General features: G+C 45.5%; 1 protein-coding gene across 4 annotated transcripts; it reads left to right on the top strand.

The window, feature by feature from the left end:
- Window positions 1-202: 202 nt before the first annotated feature.
- On the top strand, window positions 203-26,108 carry LOC137429886 (ras-related protein Rab-5C). 4 transcript variants are annotated; one of them, XM_078779948.1, is made up of 7 exons: window positions 226-261; window positions 4,923-5,084; window positions 10,550-10,740; window positions 10,838-10,989; window positions 19,939-20,061; window positions 22,856-22,949; window positions 24,520-26,108. In XM_078779948.1, the coding sequence occupies exons 3-7, from the start codon at window positions 10,575-10,577 to the stop codon at window positions 24,621-24,623; spliced, it is 639 nt and encodes a 212-aa protein (XP_078636074.1). In that variant the 5' UTR covers window positions 226-261; window positions 4,923-5,084; window positions 10,550-10,574; the 3' UTR covers window positions 24,624-26,108. The 4 variants fall into 4 exon arrangements, with proteins under 4 accessions (XP_067976338.1, XP_067976340.1, XP_078636074.1 ...); XM_078779949.1 differs by having other exon boundaries at window positions 226-414; XM_068120237.2 differs by lacking the exon at window positions 4,923-5,084 and having other exon boundaries at window positions 203-261.

The following is a 26,108-nucleotide window of genomic DNA, read 5'->3' as shown; positions in this document are numbered from 1 at the left end:
ATCCATCTGAAGCATCTCCATCATGGGCAATAAGACCCGCTTTCAGACCCAGGAGCAGCAGATAAATGAGGATTCGATGCAAGGATCAGCAATTGTGAGTTGCGATACTTTCCAAAGGAAGAATCAAATTCCCAATAAATGGAGCAATGTTGGGGCTGACAACAGCCCGTAAGCGCCTCCCGTAGACCTCGCGGAGCTCTCTGGTTCCCCCTGGTGGTCCCCATCAGTACGAAGCGGCGCGGCCCGCAGGCAGCTCGCAAGGTGAGTGCGATCTCCCGGTGATTGAACTCGGTTGGGAAGGGTTGCACTTGTGGAGACCGACGGTGTCCGAGATCCGTGAGGTCATTCGGGGCGAGCACCAGCCGGGAGAGCGGAATCTGGTTCGAGGGTGAAACTGAGAGGAGAGTCGAGAGAGTGAGTCGTGCCGTCCGGGTGGGGCGCAAGATGGCGCGTCTTGGCTCTGTGGACTCTGTGGCGTTATTTTGAATCGGCTTTTCCACCCGCGCTCTCTTTCTCACCTGCACCCTCAGATTCTCTGGCTTTTGATGTCGTTTCGGACGACGCTTGATGTTCCCACGGAGTTTTTCTGTCGTCCGTGTTTATTTAATGTTTCCTTGTTATTTTGTTTGTTTGTTTTTTTATACCAAACGAGGTTCGTGAGGACGTTCCTTCCTTCATGCGTACGGACTGTGTGACCCGATAACAGAGCATTGCGCATGGAACGCTGGGTAGCAGGCTTTGCGGATGAGTCCCGTAGGTAGTGGGGTGTGTGCTGGAGATGACAACAAAAGCAGGCAAAAACTGACTGAAAATAGGGGGTTTCCTATGAAAGGGGAATGTGGGGGGCGGGAGGGGGTTGTCCTGTGAAAGAGTAAGGGGAGGAGTTCGGTGAAGGTGGCGTGGTTGTTGTTTCCTGAGAAGGAGGAAGGGGTGTTGTTTCCTATGAAGGTGGAGGGAAAGGTGGTTTGTTAACTGAGGAAGATGGGGGGTTGTTTCCTACGAAGGAGGGGATGGGGGGGGGGGGAGGGGTTGTGTCCTGTGAAGGAGGAGGGAGGGTTGTTTCCTGTAAAGGTGTTGGAAGGGTGGTTTGTTAACTGCGGAAGAGGAGGGTTGTTTGCTTCCTGATGAGGAGGAGGATGAGGAGGAGGAGGAAGGAAGGGGGTATTTCCAGAGGAGGAGGAGGAGGAAGGGGGTGTTTCCAGAGGAGGAGGAGGAAGGGGGTGTTTCCAGAGGAGGAGGAGGAGGAGGAAAGGGGTGTTCCCAGAGGAGGAGGAGGTGGATGAGGAAGGGGGTGTTTCCAGAGGAGGAGGATGAGGAAGGGGGTGTTTCCAGAGGAGGAGGATGAGGAAGGGGGTGTTTCCAGAGGAGGAGGATGAGGAAAGGGGGTGTTTCTAGAGGAGGAGGAGGAGGAAGGGGGGTGTTTCCAGAGGAGGAGGAGCAAGGGGGTGTTTCCAGAGGAGGAGGAGGAAGAAGGGGGTGTTTCCAGAGGACGAGGAGGAAAGGGGTGTCTCCAGAGGAGGAGGAGGAAAAGGGGTGTCTCCAGAGGAGGAGGAGGAAAGGGGTGGAGGAGGAGGAGGAAAGGGGTGTCTCCAGAGGAGGAGGAGGAGGAGGAAAGGGGTGTCTCCAGAGGAGGAGGAAAGGAGTGGCTCAGGAGGAGGAGGAAGGGGTGTTTCCAGAGGAGGAGGAGGAAGTGGAGGAGGAAGGGGAGGGGTGTTTCCAGAGGAGGAGGAGGAAGAAGGGGGTGTTTCCAGAGGAGGAGGAGGAGGAGGAAGGGGGTGTTTCCAGAGGAGCAGGAGGAGGAGGAAGGGGAGGGGTGTTTCCAGAGGAGGAGGAGGAGGAGGAGGAGGAAGAAGGGGGTGTTTCCAGAGGAGGAGGAGGAGGAGGAAAGGGGTGTCTCCAGAGGAGGAGGAGGAAAGGGGTGTCTCCAGAGGAGGAGGAGGAAAGGGGTGTCTCCAGAGGAGGAGGAGGCAAGGGGTGTCTCCGGAGGTGGAGGAGGAGGAGCAAGGGGGTGTCTCCAGGGGAGGAGGAGGAAAAGGGGTGTCTCCAGGGGAGGAGGAGGAAAAGGGGTGTCTCCAGGGGAGGAGGAGGAAAAGGGGTGTCTCCAGGGGAGGAGGAGGAAAAGGGGTGTCTCCAGGGGAGGAGGAGGAAAAGGGGTGTCTCCAGGGGAGGAGGAGGAAAAGGGGTGTCTCCAGGGGAGGAGGAGGAAAAGGGGTGTCTCCAGGGGAGGAGGAGGAAAAGGGGTGTCTCCAGGGGAGGAGGAGGAAAAGGGGTGTCTCCAGGGGAGGAGGAGGAGGAAAGGGGTGTCTCCAGAGGAGGAGGAGGAGGAAAGGAATGTCTCCAGAGGAGAAGGGGGAGGAGGAGGAGGAGGAAAGGGGCATCTCCAGAGGAGGAGGAGGAGGAAAGGGGTGTCTCCAGAGGAGGAGGAGGAGGAGGAAGGGGGTGTTTCCAGAGGAGGAGGAGGAGGAGGAAGGGGAGGGGGGTGTTTCCAGAGGAGGAGGAGGAGGAGGAGGAGGAAGAAGGGGTGTTTCCAGAGGAGGAGGAAAGGGGTGTCCAGAGGAGGAGGAGGAAAGGGGTGTCTCCAGGGGAGGAGGAGGAAAAGGGGTGTCTCCAGGGGAGGAGGAGGAAAAGGGGTGTCTCCAGGGGAGGAGGAGGAAAAGGGGTGTCTCCAGGGGAGGAGGAGGAAAAGGGGTGTCTCCAGGGAGGAGGAGGAAAAGGGGTGTCTCCAGAGGAGGAGCAGGAGGAGCAAGGGGTGTCTCCAGGGGAGGAGGAGGAAAAGGGGTGTCTCCAGAGGAGGAGGAGGAGGAGCAAGGGGGTTTCTCCAGGGGAGGAGGAGGAGCAAGGGGGTGTCTCCAGGGGAGGAGGAGGAAAAGTGGTGTCTCCAGAGGAGGAGGAGGAAAAGGGGTGTCTCCAGGGGAGGAGGAGGAAAAGGGGTGTCTCCAGGGGAGGAGGAGGAAAAGGGGCGTCTCCAGGGGAGGAGGAGGAAAAGGGGTGTCTCCAGGGGAGGAGGAGGAAAAGGGGTGTCTCCAGAGGAGGAGGAAAGGAGTATCTCCAGAGGAGGAGGAGGAGGAGGAGGAAAGGGGCATCTCCAGAGGAGGAGGAGGAGGAAAGGGGTGTCTCCAGAGGAGGAGGAGGAGGAGGAGGAGGAAGGGGAGGGGGGTGTTTCCAGAGGAGGAGGAGCAAGGGGGTGTTTCCAGAGGATGAGGAGCAAGGGGGTGTTTCCAGAGGAGGAGGAGGAGGAAGAAGGGGGTGTTTCCAGAGGAGGAGGAGGAGGAAAGGGGTGTCTCCAGAGGAGGAGGAAAGGAGTGGAGGAGGAAAGGAGTGGAGGAGGAGGAGGAGGAAAGGGGTGTCTCCGGAGGAGGAGGAGGAGGAGGAAAGGGGTGTCTCCGGAGGAGGAGGAAAGGGGTGTCTCCAGAGGAGGAGGAGGAAAGGGGTGTCTCCAGAGGAGGAGGAGGAAAGGGGTGTCTCCAGAGGAGGAGGAGGAAGGGGGTGTTTGCAGAGGAGGAGGAGGAGGAGGAGGAGGAGGAGGAGGAAGGGGGTGTTTCCAGGGGAGGAGGAGGCGGGGGAGGGGAGGAAGGGGGTGTTTCCAGAGGAGGAAGGGGTGGTGCTTCAGGAGGAAGGGGGGGTGTCCTTTCTAGTGGGCGTTATTTCTGTGAAGGAGGAGTGGGAGTTGTTTCTCGTGAATGAGGAGTGGAGGGGAGGTGATGTTTCAAGTGAAGGAGGAGTGGGGGTGGGATTGTTTTGTGGTCGAGGAAGATGAGAATTGTTTCCTTTTCAAGCCCTTTTGGAGGAATCGTTTAAATATATTTTTTTATGGGAAGAATTGCGGAATAAAGTTTTTGGGTCTCCGAAGTTGTCAAAAAGTGTCTTTTATGGAATATTTTCTGAGACAGGAAATGGAATGGTTTCTTTTCATTAATCCTGCCATTATGTACTATAAGGCGTTTTGTGGTATTGACATGAGCAAGCTTGATGGTTGAAAAATAAAATAAAGGATATTTTGTTTTTGCCTGCACAAAATGTTTAGCAAGGTGACAGGTGCAATGTTTACAGAGTCTACCCATGTGATTTTGGGAAGAAGCAAGTTGGTGATTCAAATGGCCCTGAACAAAGTAGCTTTTCCATCGTTTTTCTTTACATTTGTGAAGTATTGTCATTATCATTACACAAAGGTTGTCCTTTCGGAGGAGGAGTGGGGGGGAGGCAGTGGGGTTGGAGTTTCTTTGCTTTTTTTTTGCCTATAAAGCCTCTTTGCCTGTGAAGGTCAGAGTCTTTGTTGTGCAGTCTGATGTTGACATGTTTTTGTAATGGTCTCGACGTTAGTGTTAACTCGAAACATCTGCAATAATCATGTTTTGTTGTAACAACAGGAAATGCCAACAGAAATCAAAATGTTCTCATCATGCCTTTCAATGCACATCTGCAGTTTGTAGAAATGTGACTTTGCTCTCCAAGTTATAATTTGTAGACTTCGAGGAGATTGAGCAATGGAATTTGGACCTGATCAAACAACATGGAAATGTGACTTCTGGTCGTGATGGCTGCTGGAAGCTTTGAGATCAAAATGGTGCCCGAAGTGTAGCTTTATGCCAGCTGCCTTTGGCTTGATGCATTTGACCAATTTGTCCACCACTCAATGTGTCTGCCTTTGTGCGTCTTCATGCCTTGTGCGGATGAGCTCGATGCGGGTCATCTTTTGTTGGCATCAGCAAGTTCTACCAATTGATGTGATTCGTCCTCTGTGTATTGAAGCTTCGTGACACGTGTGTTCTCTAACCGTGTTGGATGAGGCAGCTAAATTTGTTTTCCCTTTGATGTGGATTGAAAATGAAAAAAACCCCAATCCTTTATTTATTTATTTATTTTTTCTCTGAACCCCCCCCCACCCACCCCCCCAATGGTTTGTCTATAAACTGCATGGAGAGACATCGGTGGACCTTTTTGCACGAATGCTGAAGGCATGGCAGCTAATGCACAACTTGATAGTTAATGGGATTTGAACCTGGCTTCCCAGCATCATGAGCAATGAGTTCTGATCGGAATGCTAAAGAAGAACGTGTGCAGTCTTGCATCATTGAAGATTAAGGGTAAGAGGACAGAATGCACTGCGGTGATGTGTCGTGGCCATGATTAGAAATAGGAACGTGGAGTATAAACAACAATAGGTTGGGATGGAGGATGACCTGAAGAGGTGGTGGTGGTGGTGGTGGTGCAATGCCAACCCAAAGCCCTGGAGGGAAGAGTGGGATTGATTAGACTGAGGGAGGAAGTTCCACAAGTGGAAACTGAGAGGAACGTATAAGAGTGGAGGTGAGTAGTTGAGCCTGGATCTAAGGAGTTTCACTTGGAAGGGCTTTGCATGACCTCGAGGATTGGATTAAAGGGCAGAGGTCGGAAGACCAGAGGAGAAAAAGTGATTGTGTTAATTCCACCTATAATTTTGATAAAACAGATGGGACCTTGTTTCTCTGTCGACCCAATTTTTTGGGATGCTATTGACAGCGCAAGGATTGAATCGGTGTTCTTAAGATCAGGACATCATTGATTAGAGTGTCGTTACAATCATGGAAGACTGGGAATACATATATCTCAAAAGATCCAGTTTTTGCATCTACTTCAAAAGCACTGGTCAGACAGTTTAAAATGGTACCGTATTGATCGTCAAGGACCCTGGCACTGCAGGGACAAAAATATATATTGATTTGTACAAAAACATTTTCATTATTCATAGATATCGATAAATGCCCAGATAAAGCAAGCTTGAACGACCCTTCAGGTGGCTTGGCGACATCGCGAGACGCTGCTCATTGGTGATGGCCCTTGTGAAGTGACGTCACTACACACTTGGAGTACCTATTCCTCTGCCATCTGTCTTCCCCATTCTTGGAATCTCAAAACAATGTTTTTAAAGTTTTTTTTTTAGAGCTATTAACACAACAAAAAGTGGGGCAAGACACCATCATTGGCCTGCTCGTTCCTACATACAGTATTACAAAAACTAAATGGGCATTTTTAGATGTCGATTTTCCTTTCTTTGGCCATGCTTCCTCTTCTTACCCCTCACCCCCCCCCCCCCCGGCCCTCCCTCCTCTTTGGTTTACAAAATCGACCATTTCCATTGGGAATTTAATGAACCCATGCAGGTAATACATTAATTTAGGAATCTGGAATAGCATTTTGTTTATTTGATGCCAGCAAAAGTACCCGGCGTTGCCAAAAGTACAATGAGTCGCTTCCTGACGGGAATATGAATGAGGAGAGAGGGAGGGGGGAGGAGAGGAGGGAGAAGAGAGGTGGGAGGGGGAGGAGAGGGTGGGGATGGGGAGAGAAGGGGAAGGGGAACGGGCAGGGAAGGGCGAGGGGAAGGGAAAGGGAAATTGGGAGTGAGGGAAACTGAGGAGAGGGGGCAGAAAAAGGGGGGGGGTGGGACGAGGAGGGATGGGGGAGCGTGGAGGGGGAGGAGCTAGGTGACAATGACTATATCACATAAAAATGTTAGTCAATGAAAAAATGGGTACGTAAAAACAAAAAAGGCAGCTCTGTCTACTGTAACGCCATGACTTGCAGAAGCAGCCTGAATAGCGTTCACCAAGTGGTGGTGAATCATATTCAAAAATATATGCAATCTGGGTCCATCATCTAGACTAGAGGGTATTTTAAAAACAGATCGCAAGTACAGTGAACTGACACCCTATCCCATGGAAGTATGAATTAAGTTAAAAATTATAATGAAGTTAAATAAAAAACCCCAGAAGCAGAATCACATCCTAGCTTAAATAAATGAATACATACACTTAGCTATAAAATCGCTAGATATGGTAAATTTTGTCAGATTTCACTCCAGATTTGGACATTGATTTAGTCTACAGCATCCAATCCTCATATCCGAATGCAGATTTTGATGATATGCTTCAATTATGTAATGATGATCGATCGTGTTTCCAAGGCAAGGCACGTTTGAATAGGCCAAAACAAAATGGCGGCTTAAAAACCCAGCGAGTGGTAGTGGGCTGACCAAGATGGTGGGCTGCCATATTGGTAAGGCTTCTTCGGATTTTTTTCTTATGAACACCTCGTGAACCATCTTCAAAAACGATGTTATAACACACCCAAACACCCAGTTTTCATCCTTGCAATCAGCTGGAGGTCCAGGTGTATGCATGCAAAGTTTGGGGCTGCTAGGTTTCATGGTTTTGGAGTTATGGAGGAGATGGACACTGCCTTTTATTATTATAAATATTAACTTGTTATCTTGTACTAATGCAGCAAATCCTCTCCCTACCCCTTACTTGGCTTTCCCTAGTTGTCTACATCTCCAATGATTACCCCGCAAATGCGAAGCAAAAGGGTGAAGCAATTGGTTCACTTCTGTCTGTCTGTGTGTCTACAAACATCAGCTTATGTTCGAGGAACAACTTTATCTCAATTGAATGTTATGCAGTTGTGGCCAAAAATATTGACACCCTTGCACTTTTTTCAAATAACTCACAATTTTCTCTAAATTAAGTTGAACTTGACAATTATTTGGTCTCCACAATTCTATATTTCACTGTTAATATTACAGAACCTTTGTTTTTGATTCAGAACTTAATACTGTATATCCTTTTAAATCAGGAAATAAAAAAATGGCATTGACAAAATTATTGACACCCCAGACTTAATATTTGGTATCACAGTCTTTGGACAAAATAACTGCAGTCAAGCACTTCCTACAGCCATGAATGAGCTTCCTAAACCTCTCTACTGGCAGTTTGACCCACTCTTCTTGTGCAAACTGCTCCAGTTCTCCCAGATTTGAAGTGTGCCTTCTCACAGCTGCTGTTTTCAGAGCTCCCCACAAGTGTTCAATGGGATTTAGATCTGGACTCATTGCTGGCCACTTCAGAACAGTCCAACATTTTGTCTTGAACCATTCCAAGACACTTTTTGAAGTGTGTTTGGGGCCATTGTCCTACTGCAAGATCTATGACCTTCGATGGAGACTCAGCTTTCTGACACTGGGTTGAACATTGCACTCCAAAATGCCTTCGTAATCTCCTGATTTCATGATGCCATGCACACTTTCAAGGCACCCAGTGCCAGAGGCAGCACATTAATCCAAAAACATCACTGAATCTCCTCCATGTTTGACTGAAGGGAAGGTGTTCTTTTCTTTGAAGGCTTCATTTTTTTTTTTGGAAACATAGAGATGATGTGCTCGACAAAAAAATGCTCTAATTCGGTCTCATCTGTCCACAGGATATTCTCCCAGAAGGATTTTGCCTTGTTCCGGTGTGTTTTCATAAGCTCCAGTCAGGCTTTCTTATGTCTCTCTCAGCAGTGGGGTCCTTCTGGGTCTCCTACCATGGAACCCCCTTTCATTGAGTTGGTGATGGATGGTGCGAGTTGAAACTGTCGTACCTTGTGTCTGAAGGTGAGCTTGAATCTGTTTGGCAGTTGATCGAGGTGCTTTTTCCACCATTTGAACAATCCTTCGCTGCAATCTTCGATCAAGTTTTCTCTTGCGGCCACATCCAGGGAGGTGGCAACAGTGCTATGGGCCTTAAACTTCCTGACAACATTGCGTACGGTTGACACAGGAACATCAAGGTCTCTGGAGATGGGCTTGTAGCCTGGAGATTGTCCATGCTTGGCTACAATCTTGTCTGACTCCTCAGACAATTGTCTGGTTTTCTTTTTTTTTTCTCCATGCTCATTGCGGTACACACAGTGACACAAAACAGCAGAATGACTCCTTTTCTCTATTCAAACTGGTTGAATGAGTGATATTTATATTTCAGGCACCTGCAACTCACCACAGATGAAAGTAAAAGAAAATCACCTGCTTGAAATCTAAATATTTCTCACAACTTCGAAAAGGTGCCAATAATATTGTCCGGGCCATATTAGGATTTCTGTGTGGAATAAGCTAAGATTTAGTAGTTTTTTTCAGCTTTTTTTGTTTTGTTCCACTGCAAACCAAAGAAATACATATGTGGATACCAAAATATTTTTTAAATTTCAACATTTTTCTGGAAGGAATGGTGCATTATTTGAAAAAAGTGCAAGGGTGCTAATATTTTTGGCCACGACTGTATTTTGAACATGAATCGGACATCTGTAGTTTACCAGTATGGCACTTTGGCTCTGAATTCGTATTTATCGTGCATTCGCACACAGAGGAGTGAGATTATTTTCTTTGTCTGTCTGCCCATCTGACAGTCAAACAAAATTGAAAACTATTCCAAACAGGAAACTTGGTTTTTAGTGACGTCATAAAGGACACAAACACCAGGCACAAATAACTAATGTAACATGTTGAATGAAGTGGTGTTAAAGATGCAGCGTCGACGATAAACTTCTGGAATTTTTTTTTTCTACAACCTTTAAAATCTTTATTTTATTTTAATTGCTATACACTCAAACACTGAAGAACACAAATATCCTTTTTGTCCCCCGTCGCACCGCGGAGCAAAAGGGGGACTATGGTTTTCCCCTCCGTGCGTGCGTAAGCGAAGGACCGCATTCGAATTTGGTGTGTGGGTGCAACCCACGTCAAAATCCAAGATGGCCGCCGCCATGTATGTCTGACGCCATGTATGTCTGAACCTTGTGGGTGGAATATCTTGAAAAATAAGCAAAGTACCAACTTCTAATCTGGTGTGTGGGTGTATCTACACACAAGGAAGAACGCTATTGAAAATTGGGTCACCACGTCAAAATCCAAGATGGCCACCGCCATGTATGTCTGAACCTTGTGAGCGGAATATCTTGGAAAAATAAGCGAAGTACCAACTTCTAATCTGGTGTGTGGGTGTATCTAAGCATAAGGAAGAACGCTATTGAAAATTGGGTCGCCACGTCAAAATCCAAGATGGCCACCACCATATATATATGTCTGAACCTTGTGAGCGAAATATCTTGAAAAATAAACAAACTACTAACGTCTGATCTGGTGTGTGGGTGTATCTACGCATAAGGAAGAACGCTATTGAAAATTGAGTCGCCACGTCAAAATCCAAGATGGCCGCCTTGCGTCTTCCAGTTTGTCAACTTGCATCACTTCACCGACGGGGGACCGAGGCGTAACGCTTGTTACCACTTTGAAAACCCTTTCATTTAGCAGTACTTGGACAAAATTTAACATCGCAACCAATCAAATTTGCCACTCCTAGACCCCGCCCATGTTCTTGCTGTATTATATTTTTCCTCTTCTTCACCATTGGGAGATAGGGCCAAAAACGATATATAGCAGGATATCTCAAAGTTGTGGACGGATTTGGATGAAACTTGGTGGACAGGTTGTGTGTGTGAGACGAGACCGAATCGACTCCATTTTGGTGAAGATCTGAATATGGATTCGGATACAATAATTATTACATTTTTAAAGAGATTCTTCACCATTGAGAGATAAGGCGATAAGCGATTATATATCGCATGATATTTTAAAAAGTTGACAGAGGTATACACTCTACCGAGTGCCCTTCAGTATCGTTATTATATTTATCTCAAGACTGTGTAGGGTAAGGTGTTCTATGAACTCTCCAGTTTGTTTTTCTGACTGTACTCCCAGAACGAACACCACCTGAGGTCAGGTCATGACGAGCCGTGGGGGACCTAATCGCCCAAATGGACAGTCTGCGGGAAGCAAGATGTGCCAATTCAAGTTGGTGTTACTGGGAGAGTCTGCTGTCGGCAAGTCTAGCCTTGTTCTGCGCTTCGTCAAAGGCCAATTCCATGAATTTCAGGAAAGCACCATCGGTGGTGAGATTACCCTGTTTTGGCGTTTTTGTTTTGAACTTAACATTGCGGAAGCACTCGCCATGCTCTAACCCCATGCCATTCCTTGTGCCGATCTCAGCTGCCTTCCTGACACAGACGGTCTGTCTCGACGACACAACTGTGAAGTTTGAGATCTGGGACACTGCAGGGCAGGAGCGCTACCACAGCCTAGCACCGATGTATTACCGTGGTGCCCAGGCTGCCATTGTTGTGTATGACATCACTAACCAGGTGCAGTGTCATATTTATTTATTTATTTTTAATTGGCTGCTCTATACATGTTTTGTTTGGCCAAGGGAAGCGTGGGGAGGTGCAATTTATTTTTGGGACTTTTTAGCATGCTTAATATGTGCAATCGTACCTCAAAAAGGAAAAAATAGGCAAGAACGCATGTGTCCACGCACCACACCCAGCTAACAGATTTCCACCTTTTTTATTCCTTTTTATTGCCTCTGCCACCAAAGGTGGACAGACGTTATGTTTTCACCCCTGTCTGTCTGTGAACAAGATATCTCAAAAAGTTATGGACGTATTTGCTCGAAACTCAGTGGACAGGTTTGGTGTGTGACGAGGGCGAATTGATTCGATTTTGGAGAAGATTCAGATCCGGATACTTTAATTTTTCAGTGATTCTTCAATATGGAGAGATAGAGACTATATATATATATATATATACTGTGTATATATATATATATATATATACTGTGTATATATATATATATATATATATATATATATATATATATATATATATACTGTGTATATATATATATATATATATATATATATATATATATATATATATATATATATATATATATATATATATATATATATAGAGAGAGACTATATATGGGGCGAAAACTATATACCGTATAGCATGACATCTCAAAAAGTTATGGACAGGTTGGGTGTGTGACAGACTAAACGATTCGATTTTGGTAAAGATCCGAATCTGAATTCGGATACGAGAGTTTGTTAATTTTTCATTGAGAGGTGGGGCCAAAAACAATGCATAGCATGATATTTCAAAAAGTAGTGAATGAGGTGACTAGAACCAGCTGATTCGATTTTGATTCAGGTCTGGATCCAGATCCGGTTTATTGGTGGGATAGAAAAGGTAACCTGTTCAGCCTGGTGGAGGTATGCTCTCTACTGAGTGCCGTTCTAGTTTGTTTTGGTTTTTTTCACACTTCGTGATGGGATGTCATCCCATCACATGTTCATCAAACCAACCGTTCATCAAACAAATAACCATTCATCAAACCATCATGGGATGTGATGTGTCACATCCCATGATGGTTTGATGAACGGTTATTTGAATTTAAAAAAAAAAAATTTGCTTTGTTTGCTTATCTATTTATTTATTTTCAATCATAACTGGCATAGCTGTGGACATTGGAGGGTCAAAGCAATCAAGGCGCACCAGTGTTCCGTCTAGGTTTCTAGGATGTGTGCATCGCTCACTAAATGGTGGGACGGACTCCTGGCATATGGAAATGAATGAATTCAGAATTAAAATGATTTATCATCCATTTGATGCCTGATGTGTTGACCTTTTGTCCAATGCCTCACTGGCACGGTTGAGGCACCCTCATTTTTCATTGTGATTTCCTGTCTGCACGATTGGCATGTAAGTAGGTAGGGAAATACCTTTCCACTACCTTTCAATGTTTTATGTATTTTTCACTATGAATATTGTTCTACAATTTAAGAATAACAGATTTCTACCTGCACGTGCCAATCCACCAACCCGTGTGTAGCAACGCTCGAATCCTTTTAATATTTGTTTCTCCAATGTCGGGGGCTTTCGCTCCAACTTTTCTTCTGTGCAATCTTTTGTTCAGCTTAACCGACCTTGACCTGCTGGCTCTATCTGAGACATGCAGTGGCATCTCCTCACGCAGTGGCATCTCCTCACGCAGTGGCATCAGTTGGACAGTGGCATCTCCTCAGTTTCTTTAAAGTTACCCGGTTACATTTTTCACCGACTTGATCACCCTCCTCATGATCTTGGTATCTATGTTAAGGATTCTCAACCTTTTGCTCGTGAAAATTCTCTTGAAATTGGCTCTCACAAGTTTGTATCTCCACCTTGCTCCTGCATTCACCAACCAATATCTTCTTTCTGTATCACTCACCTTCCTTTCCCTCTTGTGCCGTGCTCGATGCGATCTCTGACAGCATTGGCAGGGCTATTTTATTCCACCCTTCTGCACCAGCCACTCCTTGTGGTGAACGTTGAAGTCACAACAGTCATCGTAGTATTTTGTGACTTCAACGTTCACCACAAGGAGTGACTGGTACACTCGCAATACTGGCACTCCTGGTGTCAATACCTATAATTTCTCAATCTCACCCAAATGGTTTCCTCTCCCCACTCATTCCTGACCATGCTTCTGATGGAAGATACTTGCTCTCTTTTTGTGTTCTAATCCTGATGACTGTGTTGCCAATGTTCTGCCTCCAATTGGTAACTCGGATCATTCCACTATTAATGTTTGTGTATCTTACTGTTTCTGTTCTGCATCAGCAATTGCTCATAGCAACCACAATTTCAAGCGGTACCATGTGCAAGGGTTTCTTGAGTCCAAATGTCTGTTCTGCAGAGCAAGTAACCACTGTAAATTAGTGCTTGAGGATGCCAAGCAGCAATATCCTGCTTCTGTAGCCGATTCCATTGCGACTCAGCGATGGTCGGCTCTCGGGACTTGTGGCGGATTGCCAACAGTGTACTCCACCACAATAAATGTTCTATACCTCCTCTCTTTCATGGACCTGAGGTTGTTACTTCACCTCTGGATAAGGCTAACCTCTTTTCAAATCACTTTGTTTCTAATTCTACCCTCAATGATTGTGGGACATCCTCTTCCTGATTTTCCATCTTGTACAGACTCTTATATTCTTGTTCGAGTTATCACTCCGAAGAAGGTTGCCAGAATTATTCATACTTTAGATGCCTCAAAAGTGACTGGTCCTGATGGAAACCCTGTGATTGTATTGAAGATGTGTTGTCCTGAACTGTCACCGATTCTTCCCAAGCTATTCAACATGTGCTCGTCTGCTTTAGTGTTTCATTCATCATGGAAAGTGGCTTCTGTTGTCCCTGTTTTCAAGGGTGCCGGTGAGCATTCTGAACCAAGTAACTATCGCCCCATCAGCCTGCTTCCTGTAATAAGTAAGGTATTTGAATGCTTCATCACTGAACAACTTCTCAGCCATCTGGAGGCCAATGAGCTTCTCACTGACTGCCAGTATGGCCTTGCTATTCTCACTCTTCTGGTGAGCTGCTATCCTTAATTACGGATCATTTCAACGGGGCAATGGAGATCAAAGGTGAAGCCCGATTAGTTGTTTCGGATTTCTCAAAAGCCTTTGATAAAGTATAGCACAGGGGTCTGCTCCACAAGCTTCAGTCATATGGTGTATCTGGAGTGATGCATTCAATCATCTCCGCTTTCCTTGCAAATCACAAGATGAAGGTGGTACTTGAGGGTCAATCTTCTCCTACTTGCTCCATCAATTCTGGTGTCCCACAGGGTTCTGTCCTTGGTCCCACTCTGTTTATATCCTTGTTTGCATCAATGGTCTTCCTGATAATGTTCTGTCTCAGCAAATATACGTCCCCTCATGGAGTACTGTTGCCACATTTGGGCTGGAGCACCAGCTTGCCACTTATCTTTGCTTGATGGGCTCCAGAAACGCATTGTCAACCTGGTTGGTGTGGAGATGTGTTCACCTCTTCAACCATTCTCTCACCGAAGGTCAGTTGCCTCTCTTGGTTTGTTCTACAGATATTTTTATGGCAAATGTTCTCTTGAACTTTCTAACTTGGTTCCTCCTATACGAGTGTTTGGACACAAGACTCGGTTTGCCATCTCTGCTCACCCATTCACTATAGCCGATCCAAGATGCAGAACGAAAGGCTCTGCAGATAGTTTTATCCCTCGTGCTGTCTCGCTCTGGAATTCACTACCTGTAACATGCTTCCCATTATCCTATGATCTACTCAGCTTCAAGAGGAATGTCAATTCCTACATCTTTGAGGTTTAATCACATTTTACCTGACTTCTGCTACTTCCTGTGTCTTGGATGATTTCTTGTTATTTTTTATTTTGTTTTTATTTTGTTTTTCTTTATCCTTATCTTTTTCTACCCTTCCCTCGCCCCTTACCTAGAGTGGCTTTATGCCTTGTTTGGGGCGATTTCCATTAAAATAAAGTCATCAACCCGAGCAGCACTTCACAATTTGTGCACTCACAGTTAACGAGCCCAGTTATTTCGGTCTAATGCGAAAAAACCTCAAACTAAACAGGTACTTGGTATTCCATAATTATCTTTCTAGACTGAACCCTGGTCTACTTTCCTATGGAACAAATAGTTCCGACTTTAAAATACCACCAAGTAGATGTAGAGTGATCTGCTTTGGAAATTGATATGAAACACGAGTTCCAATCAAGTTTCCCCAAAGATGCCGAAGGCCAGTTCTGAAGAGTATTTCACTTTGGTTTATTTAAATTTGACTTAATTCCACTTTATTTAATTTGTCATACTCTGAGACTCGGTCAGGGCTGTGCATGCTGTCTACTCTTACTAATTTGAATTCTCACTAATCACCGTTTCGTTTCACGATGTATTCTATCTATACAGCGGCAGTCTAAATTGATGGGATGTTCATTGTTCAGATAGCTGTAGTAAGGCAAATCTGGTCAATGGACAGGAAGTACGTTTATGGCAAGGCTTAATTGTGGAGATAGCTATCCATTGCCATCTGTAACACGTTTGTCTCTCCTTTAAATCAACTGGCATGAATTGTTTTTGCAGATAAACACATCGTTCACATGTTCACTTGCAAAAAGCGATTGCAGATATACAGTGCATTCAGAAAGTATTCAGACCCCTTCACTTTTTTCACATTTTGTTATATTGCAGCCTTATGCTGAAATCGTTTAAATTCTTCTTTTTTTTCCCCTCATCAATCCACTCAATACCCCATAATGACAGAGGGAAAACAGGATTTTAGAAAGTTTTGCAAATTTATTAAAAAGAAAAAACTGAAATATCACATTGACATAAGTATTCATACCCTTTGCTGTGACAATTGAAATTTAGCTCAGGTGCCTCCCATTTCTCTTGATCATCTTTGAGATGTTTCTACACCTTGATTGGAGTCCACCTGTGCTAAATTCAATTGATTGGACATGATTTGGAAAGGCACACACCTTTCTTTATAAGGTCTCATAGCTGACAATGCATATCGGAGCAAAAACCAAGCCATGAGGTCAAAGGAACTGCCTGCAGTGCTCAGAGACAGGATTGTGTCGAGGCACAGATCTGGCGAAGCCTACAAAAAAAAATTCTGCAGGATTGAAGGTTCCCAAGAGCACAGTGGCCTCCATAATTATTAAAGATTTTTCTTAAATTCTCCCAAAGACACATGAAAGCCTGCTTGGAGTTTGCAAAAAACCACCTCAAGGACTCTCCGACTGTGAGAAACAAGTTTCTGTGGGCTTTCATGTGTCTTTCACTGAGGAGAGGCTTCTGTCTGGCCACTCTGCCATAAAGCCCAGATCGGTGGAGTGTTGCAGTGATGGTTGTCCTTCTGGAAGTTTCTCCCATCTCCACACAGGATCTCTGGAGCTCAGCCAGAGAGACCATCGGGTTCTTGGTCACCTCTCTTACCAAGGCCCTTCTCCCCCGATTGCTCAGTTTAGCCGGGCGGCCAGCTCTAGGAAGAGTCATGTTTGTTCCAAACTTCTTCCATTTAAGAATTATGGAGGCCACTGTGCTCTTGGGAACCTTCAATGCAGCAGATTTTGTTGTCGGCTTCCCCAAATCTGTGCTTCGACGAAATCCTGTCTCTGAGCTCTGCAGGCAGTTCCTTTGACCTCATGGCTTGGTTTTTGCTCTGAAATGCATTGTCAGCTGTGAGACCTTATATAGACAGGTGTGTGCCTTTCCAAATCATGTCCAATCAATTGAATTTACCACAGGTGGACTCCAATCAAGGTGTAGAAACATCTCAAAGATGATCAAGAGAAATGGGAGGCACCTGAGCTAAATTTCAAGTGTCATAACTCATAACAAAGGGTCTGAATAGTTATGTAAATGTGATATTTCAGTTTTTATTTTTTAATAAATTTGCAAAACTTTCTAAAATTCTGTTTTCGCTTTGTCATTATGGGGTATCGACTGTAGATTGATGAGGGAAAAAATGAATATAAACGATTTCAGCATAACGCTGCAACATAACAAAATGTGAAAAAAGTGAAGGGGTCTGAATACTTTCTGAATGCACTGTACACATGGCCATTCTTTTTTAATCTCGCCTGAAGGTGTCTGTCTTTGTGTGTGTGTGTGTGTGTGTGTGTGTGTGTGTGTGTGTGTGTGTGTGTGTGTGTGTGTGTGTGTGTGTGTGTGTGTGTGTGTGTGTGTGTGTGTGTGTGTGTGTGTGTGTGTGTGTGTGTGTGTGTGTAATGTATATCATTTTTCTCTGAAACTGCTCAACGAAAGAAATTAAAAACTTGGCATATGTCATCAACTCCCCATGCATGAGGTATATGGGGTGATAACAATGACCTCATTATTGAAGAGGTATTTCAGCCATAATTGGTTAAATTGAAATCTTTATTTGAAACTTCATATATTTGATCTATGACCCGATGTGAGGAACAAATTAAATTTTTGACTTGCATAAGCCATGCCAAAAAAACTGACATAATTGGGTGCATGGATAATGTGGTTATTGTGTGTATATAGTTAATACTATGTCTTACTATGTCTCTCCGAAAAGATCGACTGGACAACCCTCCCATCTACTTTCTCAACAATCCTCTCCAAGAAGTTCTGTCACTCAAGCTTTTGGGTCTCACTATCTGCCATGATCTTTCTTGGGAAAACCACATTTCCAAGCTGGCCTCCAAAGCCAGTCGCCGACTGGGCATCCTCCGTCGTGCGAAGTCCTTCCTCGGCACACCTGAGCTCCTCACCACATACAAGGCTTTCATCCGCAGCTCAATGGAATACTGTTCTCCCCTATGGGCTGGTGCTCCTGCCTCACACCTGGCTCAGCTTCACGCTGTTGAATCCAAAGCTTTCAAAATCATTGGAATCTCCCGCGATGAAGCTATCTCTGAGGGCCTTTCACTCACTCACCGCAGGCAGGTAGGTGGTCTTTCTGTCTTCTACCGACTCCTCTCCGGCCTTGCTCCCCCAGCTCTCTCCGTGCTCTGTCCCCCAAATATTCCTACAGGTCGCACAAGATCTGCCAGCAACCCTCTGATGGTTAAACTGCCGAAATCTCGGCTCTCTGCTCACCTTCACTCTTTCATTCCTCTTTTCTCCCGCCTGTGGAACAAACTCCCACACTCCCTTCAATCCCTCTCCTCCCTCCAGGTCTTTAAAACAGCTGTTCACCACCATCTCTTATCTTCCCCCATCCATAACCTTGATCTTTTCTACCCCCACTAATTCACCCCAGATCCACCTTGTTTGAAATTCCAACTTATTTCCTGGAAATCCTGGCAGTGTCCATATGTTTATACCTCTCCCACCCCCCCCCCCCCCCTTCACATGCCTCCTCCCCTTCACATGCCTCCCCCCTTCACATGCCTCCCCCCCAAAGCCCTCTCCCTCCCACAGATCTCTCGATGTCTCCATGTCTCTCGGTCCCTGCTCTCAAATGTTGTGTTTGTGTCCTTCCCCCTCTCTTCCCATCTTGTCTACCGCTCCCGATGTTATTTGTTTTATGTGTCTGTTTGTCTTTCTGTGTGATTAATTTTCGCTCTTTCACGAGCCTCGATCTTGTATACAAAAAAAAAAAAAAAAAAAAAAAAAAAAAAAATACGGGCCATAATAGTAGCGTATTCACTGTTCAGTTAACAATGGTATTTTTGATCAGAATGAACGCGCAAGGCAGGACTATGCACTCTGCAAGTGACGTTCTAGTTTGTTTTTGTTTTCCATACAATACTTTATGAACTTTTTTTTATTGTTATTATTATTCAGAATCGGTTTTGTGAAAGCAGTTTGTTGGCTAGGGTTACAATCCTGGACAGGTCACCACTCGAGGTAGGACACTCGACCAAGTGTTCAGGAATTTGTTCAGGATGCCGGCAATAACTGACCTACTCATTGAGAAGGACACCACGGGATCTTTAACATCCACCAGCCAATGCTTGTAGATGGGGCAGATGGGACACCTGGTTTAACGTCCCATCCGAGGGATGGCACGCACATCAATGCCTGGTTTAACGTCCCATCCGAGGGATGACACGCACATCAATGCCTGGTTTAACGTCCCATCCGAGGGATGGCACGCACATCAATGCCTGGTTTAACGTCCCATCCGAGGGATGGCACGCACATCAATGCCTGGTTTAACGTCCCATCCGAGGGATGGCACGCACATCAATGCCTGGTTTAACGTCCCATCCGAGGGATGGCAAGAACATCAATGCCTGGTTTAATGTCCCATCCGAGGGATGGCAAGCACATCAATGCCTGGTTTAACGTCCCATCAGAGGGATGGCAAGCACATCAATGCCTGGTTTAACGTCCCATCCGTGGGAAGGCACGCACATCAATGCCTGGTTTAACGTCCCATCCGAGGGATGGCAAGCACATCAATGCCTGATTTAACGTCCCATCAGAGGGATGGCAAGCACATCGATGCCTGGTTTAACGTCCCATCAGAGGGATGGCAAGCACATCGATGCCTGGTTTAACGTCCCATCCGAGGGATGGCACACACATCAATGCCTGGTTTAGCATCCCATCCGAGGGATGGCACACACATCAATGCCTGGTTTAACGTCCCATCCGAGGGATGGCAAGCACATCAATGCCTGGTTTAACGTGCCATCCGAGGGATGGCAAGCACATCGATGCCTGGTTTAACGTCCCATCCGAGGGATGGCAAGCACATCAATGCCTGGTTTAACGTGCCATCCGAGGGATGGCAAGCACATCGATGCCTGGTTTAACGTCCCATCCGAGGGATGGCAAGCACATCAATGCCTCGCATATTTATTTTTGTTTGCATGTTCACCCCAACGTTTGACTTGTCTGGGACTCTTGCCCAAGCAGTTGACTTGTGATAAATGGGATGATTATTATCAGTAGTTTGTTGTACAGCAGTAACCCGAGTGTAGTGTGTTGTGCAATGTGATCCACCTGTAGGATTCGTTCACTCGTGCCAAGAACTGGGTGAAGGAGCTGCAGAGGCAAGCCAACCCGAACATAGTCATCGCCTTGGCAGGCAACAAAACGGATCTGGCAAGCCAAAGGGTGGTGGAATATGAGGTAAAATGTGGCTCAACTTCCTGCTGTTAAACTCTGCAATGTGTCTCTGGTCTTTTTTCTTTCTTTTTTTGGGGGGCGGAGGGGTGTGCACTGCCTTATTCACAGCATTTTGGTGCCCGTCTAATGTTGCTTTGGGACTTTTCAAAAGACAACAACACTGGATTGGTGTCACTTGTCCGATGAGCCAGGGCTGGCAGTTCATTCCCCTTCCTGCAAGTCACTGTGAACCAGCTCGGATTCTCTCCGACAATCTGATAGTGAGGTGGTAATTACACTAAAACCAGCTCTGTTCAGAGAAGATTAAAAAAAACAAACATATTACTGCAGCCTTCAGCCAGATTTGAACCCACAGCCTCTGATTCCTGTCCAGAACCCTTGTCATTACATCACCTGTGACATTCATAATCAGCTGATGCTTCTTGAGGTAAACTTCAAATGCCAAACTCAAAAGTAATTGGAATAGCTGCCCATTTGTGATTTAATTCCTGGTCTACTTGAAATGTTCAAACTTGTTTTTGACAGATTTGTTGATAACGTCAAAAATAAGCGGAAGTTGCACCTGTGAAAAGTTTTCACGTAGCCCATTTTGAATGACACCGTTAAATTGCAGAAACGATATTGGTTGCTTCGGTTCAGCTCTTATAACTGGCTTACTTTTGTTGAACTTTAATCCGGGTGCAAACGATATTTGTTTTTTGTTTTTTAACTAACGGGTATGAATTGTTTTCAATGTTATTTTTTTTGTTGTTCTAACTTCTGCTGAGTTCCTGGTTAAAAGATCAAATTGGATTAACAAATACACACATAACTAGATATCTGCGATTGCCAAAGGTAAGCCTGCGATCCAGTGATGGCCATAGTATTTTCGGACTGTCATATGACCTTAACCATCAACATTTAGGGATAGAGTGTAAATGAAGAAAATGTGTCCCCATCTACAATCTACACATAAAACTTCACATCGTGAAAAATCAGAGGAAAATTATTCAACTTAAGATCAAAAAGGTGTTTTTGTTCATTATCTCTCAATCTGATAAAAGTAGGTCAAGTATCCCAATGAAATATCAGGTGCAAAACTTCGGGTACACAATTATGATGCAAAAACATCTTGGAAGGCCAAGTGGTGTTTGAGATTCCGCATTGGCAAAATTGAGCGATGACAAAAAAAAAAACAGGTTCTTTGTTTTCTTTTTCTTTTCAGACTGCCATTTTACCTTGACCTTTAATCCACAGGGTTATGATGTAAATTTAAGCGCAAGTGCGGCTTGCTCGAGTCTGGAGGGCAATTTCATTCTGATCGGACAATCCTTAGTTGAGCTGTGGTGAAAATTGTTAAATTGTCTATAACGAGGTCATCTATCTATAATTCCAGTAATCTGTGTGTTTGTTTGTACGTTTGTACGTTTGTTTGTCTGTGACCGCTGTTTCTCGACAACCACGGGTCCGATATACTTTAAACTTGCCAGGTATATTGCTGGGGACCCGAGGATGTGCCTTTTCAAGGTTTCATATTAATCGGACAATTACTTACCGAGCTATGTCCAAAAAACGATTCAACCAATCAGAGAGCAGCGAGCTATCGCGTGTGCCGAACGTGGCGGACACACTCTGCCTCGGATGGCACATTTGAGAGCGTATTCATTTATTTCACGTTTGCAAACTATGTTGGCGCTATGTTGGCGTTAAACTATGTTTTAAAACTAATAAAAACCATTTCATGTAAATAGAGGGGGGGGGGGATTGTCACTGTACTCGCACGAGCAGATGGCGGAAGTGCCTGACCGCCAAGTGAAGTCCGAGCAACTCGCGGTCGAAGGTACTGTAACGGCGTTCGGGCGGGCGAAGCTGCCGGCTAAAGAACGCCAGCGGTTGCCAAGCTCCGTTTTAAAACTAATTAAAACCCCGGGGGGATTGTCACTGTACTCGCAAGCCGTTCGCCGTTCGCTTTGGCGTTGCGAATGGACCAAAACATTTCATGGACCAAACCATTTCATGTAAAGCGTTCGCCGTTCGCTTTGGCGTTGCGAATGGACCAAAACATTTCATGGACCAAACCATTTCATGTAAATAGAGGGGGGGATATAATTTTAGATATAGATATAGTACGGGCATGCCCTAGTAACCTTAAAATAGGTCAAGGTCAAAAACAGTTTTCAACCCCGCATACTTTAAATTCCCATTATTGATGCAAAAATTCATTCCAGAAATCCCAGCCGGCTCCGTGATACAGCTCGGAAATTGGCATTAAAAAAGAAAAAAAAAGATGTCATTGGTGGTTTAGTACTCTTTGGGGCCGAAGAAACCCTGAGGTACCATTTGACACTGGGGGCACTAATTGTAGAAACAAACCATACAACAGGTATAAGCGTCCGCCTCCCCCTATGGAGGGGGTGGGGAAGGAATGAAGCATTCTGCTTTTGTTGGAGTTAACGAGTATTGAACTCCTCTACATTGCCATCAGAGCAATGGTGTAAATGCGTGGATTTTATCATCTGTAGCAGCACTGCATGCTCCATTGAAATGCCAATTCAAATTATAGTCAAACTGCTGGGCCCACTTATTCAAGTACAACTGGTTGGTATATGCAAGGTGCATCTTTTTCATGTGAGGATAGCTTAATGGGAAAAGTGATTCTTAAAAGGTGCAAAACATATACAAAACTTGTACAAAGGTAATAGCAATACATTTACAGTTAGACAATTGATTCCTTCAAGTCAACCATCCAAAACAACACCTTGTATGATACCTTGATTGTTGAATAGGTGTGGGTTCTGTTTTGTGTGGTTCATTTCAGGAAGCCCAGGCATACGCAGAAGACAATGGTTTGCTATTCATGGAAACGTCTGCAAAAACGGCCATGAATGTCAATGACGTTTTTCTAGCAATCGGTAAGTGTTCTCGGACCTCTCCCATTTTCCCCCACACCATCCTCTAATCTCACAACTTTTCCACTTGTATTATCAATTGATGTACTTTAATTTTGGCCCATCTCTTGCATATGAAGTTGTTTCCACCACTACCCCCTCCACCACCTGTCTGTCGCAGTGCCTGTGCCTGCCCGTCAGTCCATCCCTGTGTCTGCCTGTCCATCCCTGTGTCTGTCTGTCCATCCCTGTGTCTGTCTGTCCATCCCTGTGTCTGTCTGTCTATCCCTGTGTCTCTGTCTGTCCATCCCTGTGTCTCTGTCTGTCCATCCCTGTGTCTCTGTCTGTCCATCCCTGTGTCTCTGTCTGTCCATCCCTTGTGTCTGTCTGTCTGTCCATCCCTGTGTCTGTCTGTCCATCCCTGTGTCTGTCTGTCCATCCCTGTGTCTCTCTGTCCATCCCTGTGTCTGTCTGTCTGTCCATCCCTGTGTCTCTGTCTGTCCATCCCTGTGTGTCTGTCTGTCCATCCCTGTGTCTCTGTCTGTCTGTCCATCCCTGTGTCTGTCTGTCCATCCCTGTGTCTGTGTCCATCCCTGTGTCTCTGTCTGTCTGTCCATCCCTTGTGTCTGTCTGTCTGTCCATCCCTGTGTCTGTCTGTCCATCCCTGTGTCTGTCTGTCCATCCCTGTGTCTGTCTGTCCATCCCTGTGTCTGTCTGTCCATCCCTGTGTCTGTCTGTCCATCCCTGTGTCTGTCTGTCCATCCCTGTGTCTGTCTGTCCATCCCTGTGTCTCTCTGTCCATCCCTGTGTCTGTCTGTCTGTCCATCCCTGTGTCTGTCTGTCCATCCCTGTGTCTCTGTCTGTCCATCCCTGTGTCTCTGTCTGTCCATCCCTGTGTCTCTGTCTGTCCATCCCTGTGTCTCTGTCTGTCCATCCCTGTGTCTGTCTGTCCATCCCTGTGTCTGTCTGTCCATCCCTGTGTCTGTCTGTCCATCCCTGTGTCTGTGTCCATCCCTGTGTCTCTGTCTGTCCATCCCTGTGTCTCTGTCTGTCCATCCCTGTGTCTCTGTCTGTCTGTCCATCCCTGTGTCTCTGTCTGTCTGTCCATCCCTGTGTCTCTGTCTGTCTGTCCATCCCTGTGTCTCTGTCTGTCTGTCCATCCCTGTGTCTCTGTCTGTCTGTCCATCCCTATGCCTGCCTGTGTCTGTCTGTCCATCCCTATGCCTGCCTGTGTCTGTCTGTCCATCCCTATGCCTGCCTGTGTCTGTCTGTCCATCCCTATGCCTGCCTGTGTCTGTCTGTCCATCCCTATGCCTGCCTGTGTCTGTCTGTCCATCCCTATGCCTGCCTGTGTCTGTCTGTCCATCCCTATGCCTGCCTGTGTCTGTCTGTCCATCCCTATGCCTGCCTGTGTCTGTCTGTGCCTGTGCCTGTCTGCCTGTCATGATGATCCATTCCTTCAGTTCTAATCTTACTTCCCCTCCACACTCCTGCCCTTGCATTTGAAAAAAAATTCACAAAAATGCTCGTCGTTGTCGTCGTTGTTGTACTGCACTTAATTTTTTTTTAAAGGAACGTTTTTTCCACCTTTCAGCCAAGAAACTGCCGAAGAACGAACAACAGAATGCACCGAAACAATCTGACCATGTCACCGTGGGCCAGCCAAGCACAGGCAGCAAGCCGGCTTGCTGCAACTAAACCCATGGCATGCATGCTCCCGTTCACCGGAGATTTTTCAGGCGTGTGCTCTTCACTCGACGTGGACAATGGAGGGACAACAAAAATCACGATCGCCTCCCGTTCTGTTTCGGCTTGTATGCAGCCCGTCACTCATGTCGGTAGACGCTTAAACACCCTACAAGGCGCATTAGTGGTAACCAACGGCCCGATTCTCTCAAAGTTAGGCATCCCCGGGGTGAAGCTGATTTGTAATATTCAGAATTTTTTTTTTCTTCTTTTTTTGCGGTTCATCCTCGAGAGAGTTTCTAGGAATCGAAATAGTCATGCTTTAAGTGCATTGTTGACACCATTGTCGATTATTTTTCTTTTTGTCTCGTACTTTGTGGATTTTTTGGTGGACTAGCTCAAATTGAGATTTGCATGGGACATGGTCAAGCATGAACATTCTATGACCTAATTATTTCAAAAAAACCTTGGATCCTCATCTTTTTATTTTGTAATCTCTGTAACAAAGTGCACTATTAGACTTTTCTTTTTATTTCCTATTTTTCTGCTCATCAGTTTCTTTTGACCACCTCTTTCTTTGGTAATCCGCTATTTTGCCCTTGGTGGTGGTAATTCGTGTATTCTGCAAATCCTAGTTAAAGTAAAACCGCAGTGATGTACATAATGATAAACGCTCAAGCATTTTCTCTCCCATTCCCCCCCCCCCCCCTTTTTTTTTTTTCTCTCTTTTTTTTCAATGTAAATGGGAATAAGTCTGTTTGTTCTATGATTGCATTCACCGGCATCATTGAGTGAGTACACAAGCCTGGTGTTGGCTTAACAGTTAAGGTGGCTGGCTTAAGATCCTAGGATCTTGAGCTCAAGCCCCCCGTCAGCTGTTGAATTAACACCACGCGGGTAGACTCGGCCAGTCATCCTTCAGAGGTCGGCAAAATGAGTACCAACCAGCTGGTAAGAGGGCACTGCATCAGTGGAACAGCTACGCCCCCAGAAAATGATGCAGCCGAGCAACCACCGGCTGCATCCGAATAAATAAATGAGTCCACCGCCTGCAATGCGTCCGAAGCAACGGAACAAATGATCTCAACACCATGCAAATTGGTCCATTCGGTATATTTAATATATGTAAATCTGAACATGTATTAAAATGTATGTTTTCTACAATTAACATCTTATCAATGTCACTTTATATTGCCAAGTTTAGATTGCAAAGATCTTAACTTTCATCTTTGACTTTACTACTTGACTTCAGGCAGACATCACCTTCAGTAAACCTGTGATGAGTCTATAACTTGCAGTGTGTGACTGCCTGTAACCACAACTTTGGCTGTATGTATTTTTGGGGATGAGGGGAGGTGAGAGGTGCGGGGTTGCTGGATTTATTAAAAACAGTTTGATTAGGGGGTTTTGACCCTTTGCATAGCATTTCCCCACATCGTCGCATTGGACACAGAGGGCAGTATTCAATTGTGGATTAAACTTCATTTTGTAACTGGC

Source organism: Myxine glutinosa, chromosome 6 (assembly GCF_964187855.1).
Source record: "Myxine glutinosa chromosome 6, kmMyxGlut1.1, whole genome shotgun sequence".
In the NCBI taxonomy this organism is placed as follows: domain Eukaryota; kingdom Metazoa; phylum Chordata; class Myxini; order Myxiniformes; family Myxinidae; genus Myxine; species Myxine glutinosa.
This window is presented reverse-complemented; position numbering and strand designations above follow the sequence as displayed.

What these genes read in the sequence shown, in the direction of transcription:
- LOC137429886 (XM_068120237.2), top strand. Translation starts at nt 10,575, where the DNA reads ATGACGAGCCGTGGGGGACCTAATCGCCCAAATGGACAGTCTGCGGGA. An exon ending in TGTATGACATCACTAACCAG is followed by an intron (nt 10,990 to 19,938) that starts GTGCAGTGTCAT and finishes ATCCACCTGTAG; the next exon opens with GATTCGTTCACTCGTGCCAA. An exon ending in TGACGTTTTTCTAGCAATCG is followed by an intron (nt 22,950 to 24,519) that starts GTAAGTGTTCTC and finishes TCCACCTTTCAG; the next exon opens with CCAAGAAACTGCCGAAGAAC.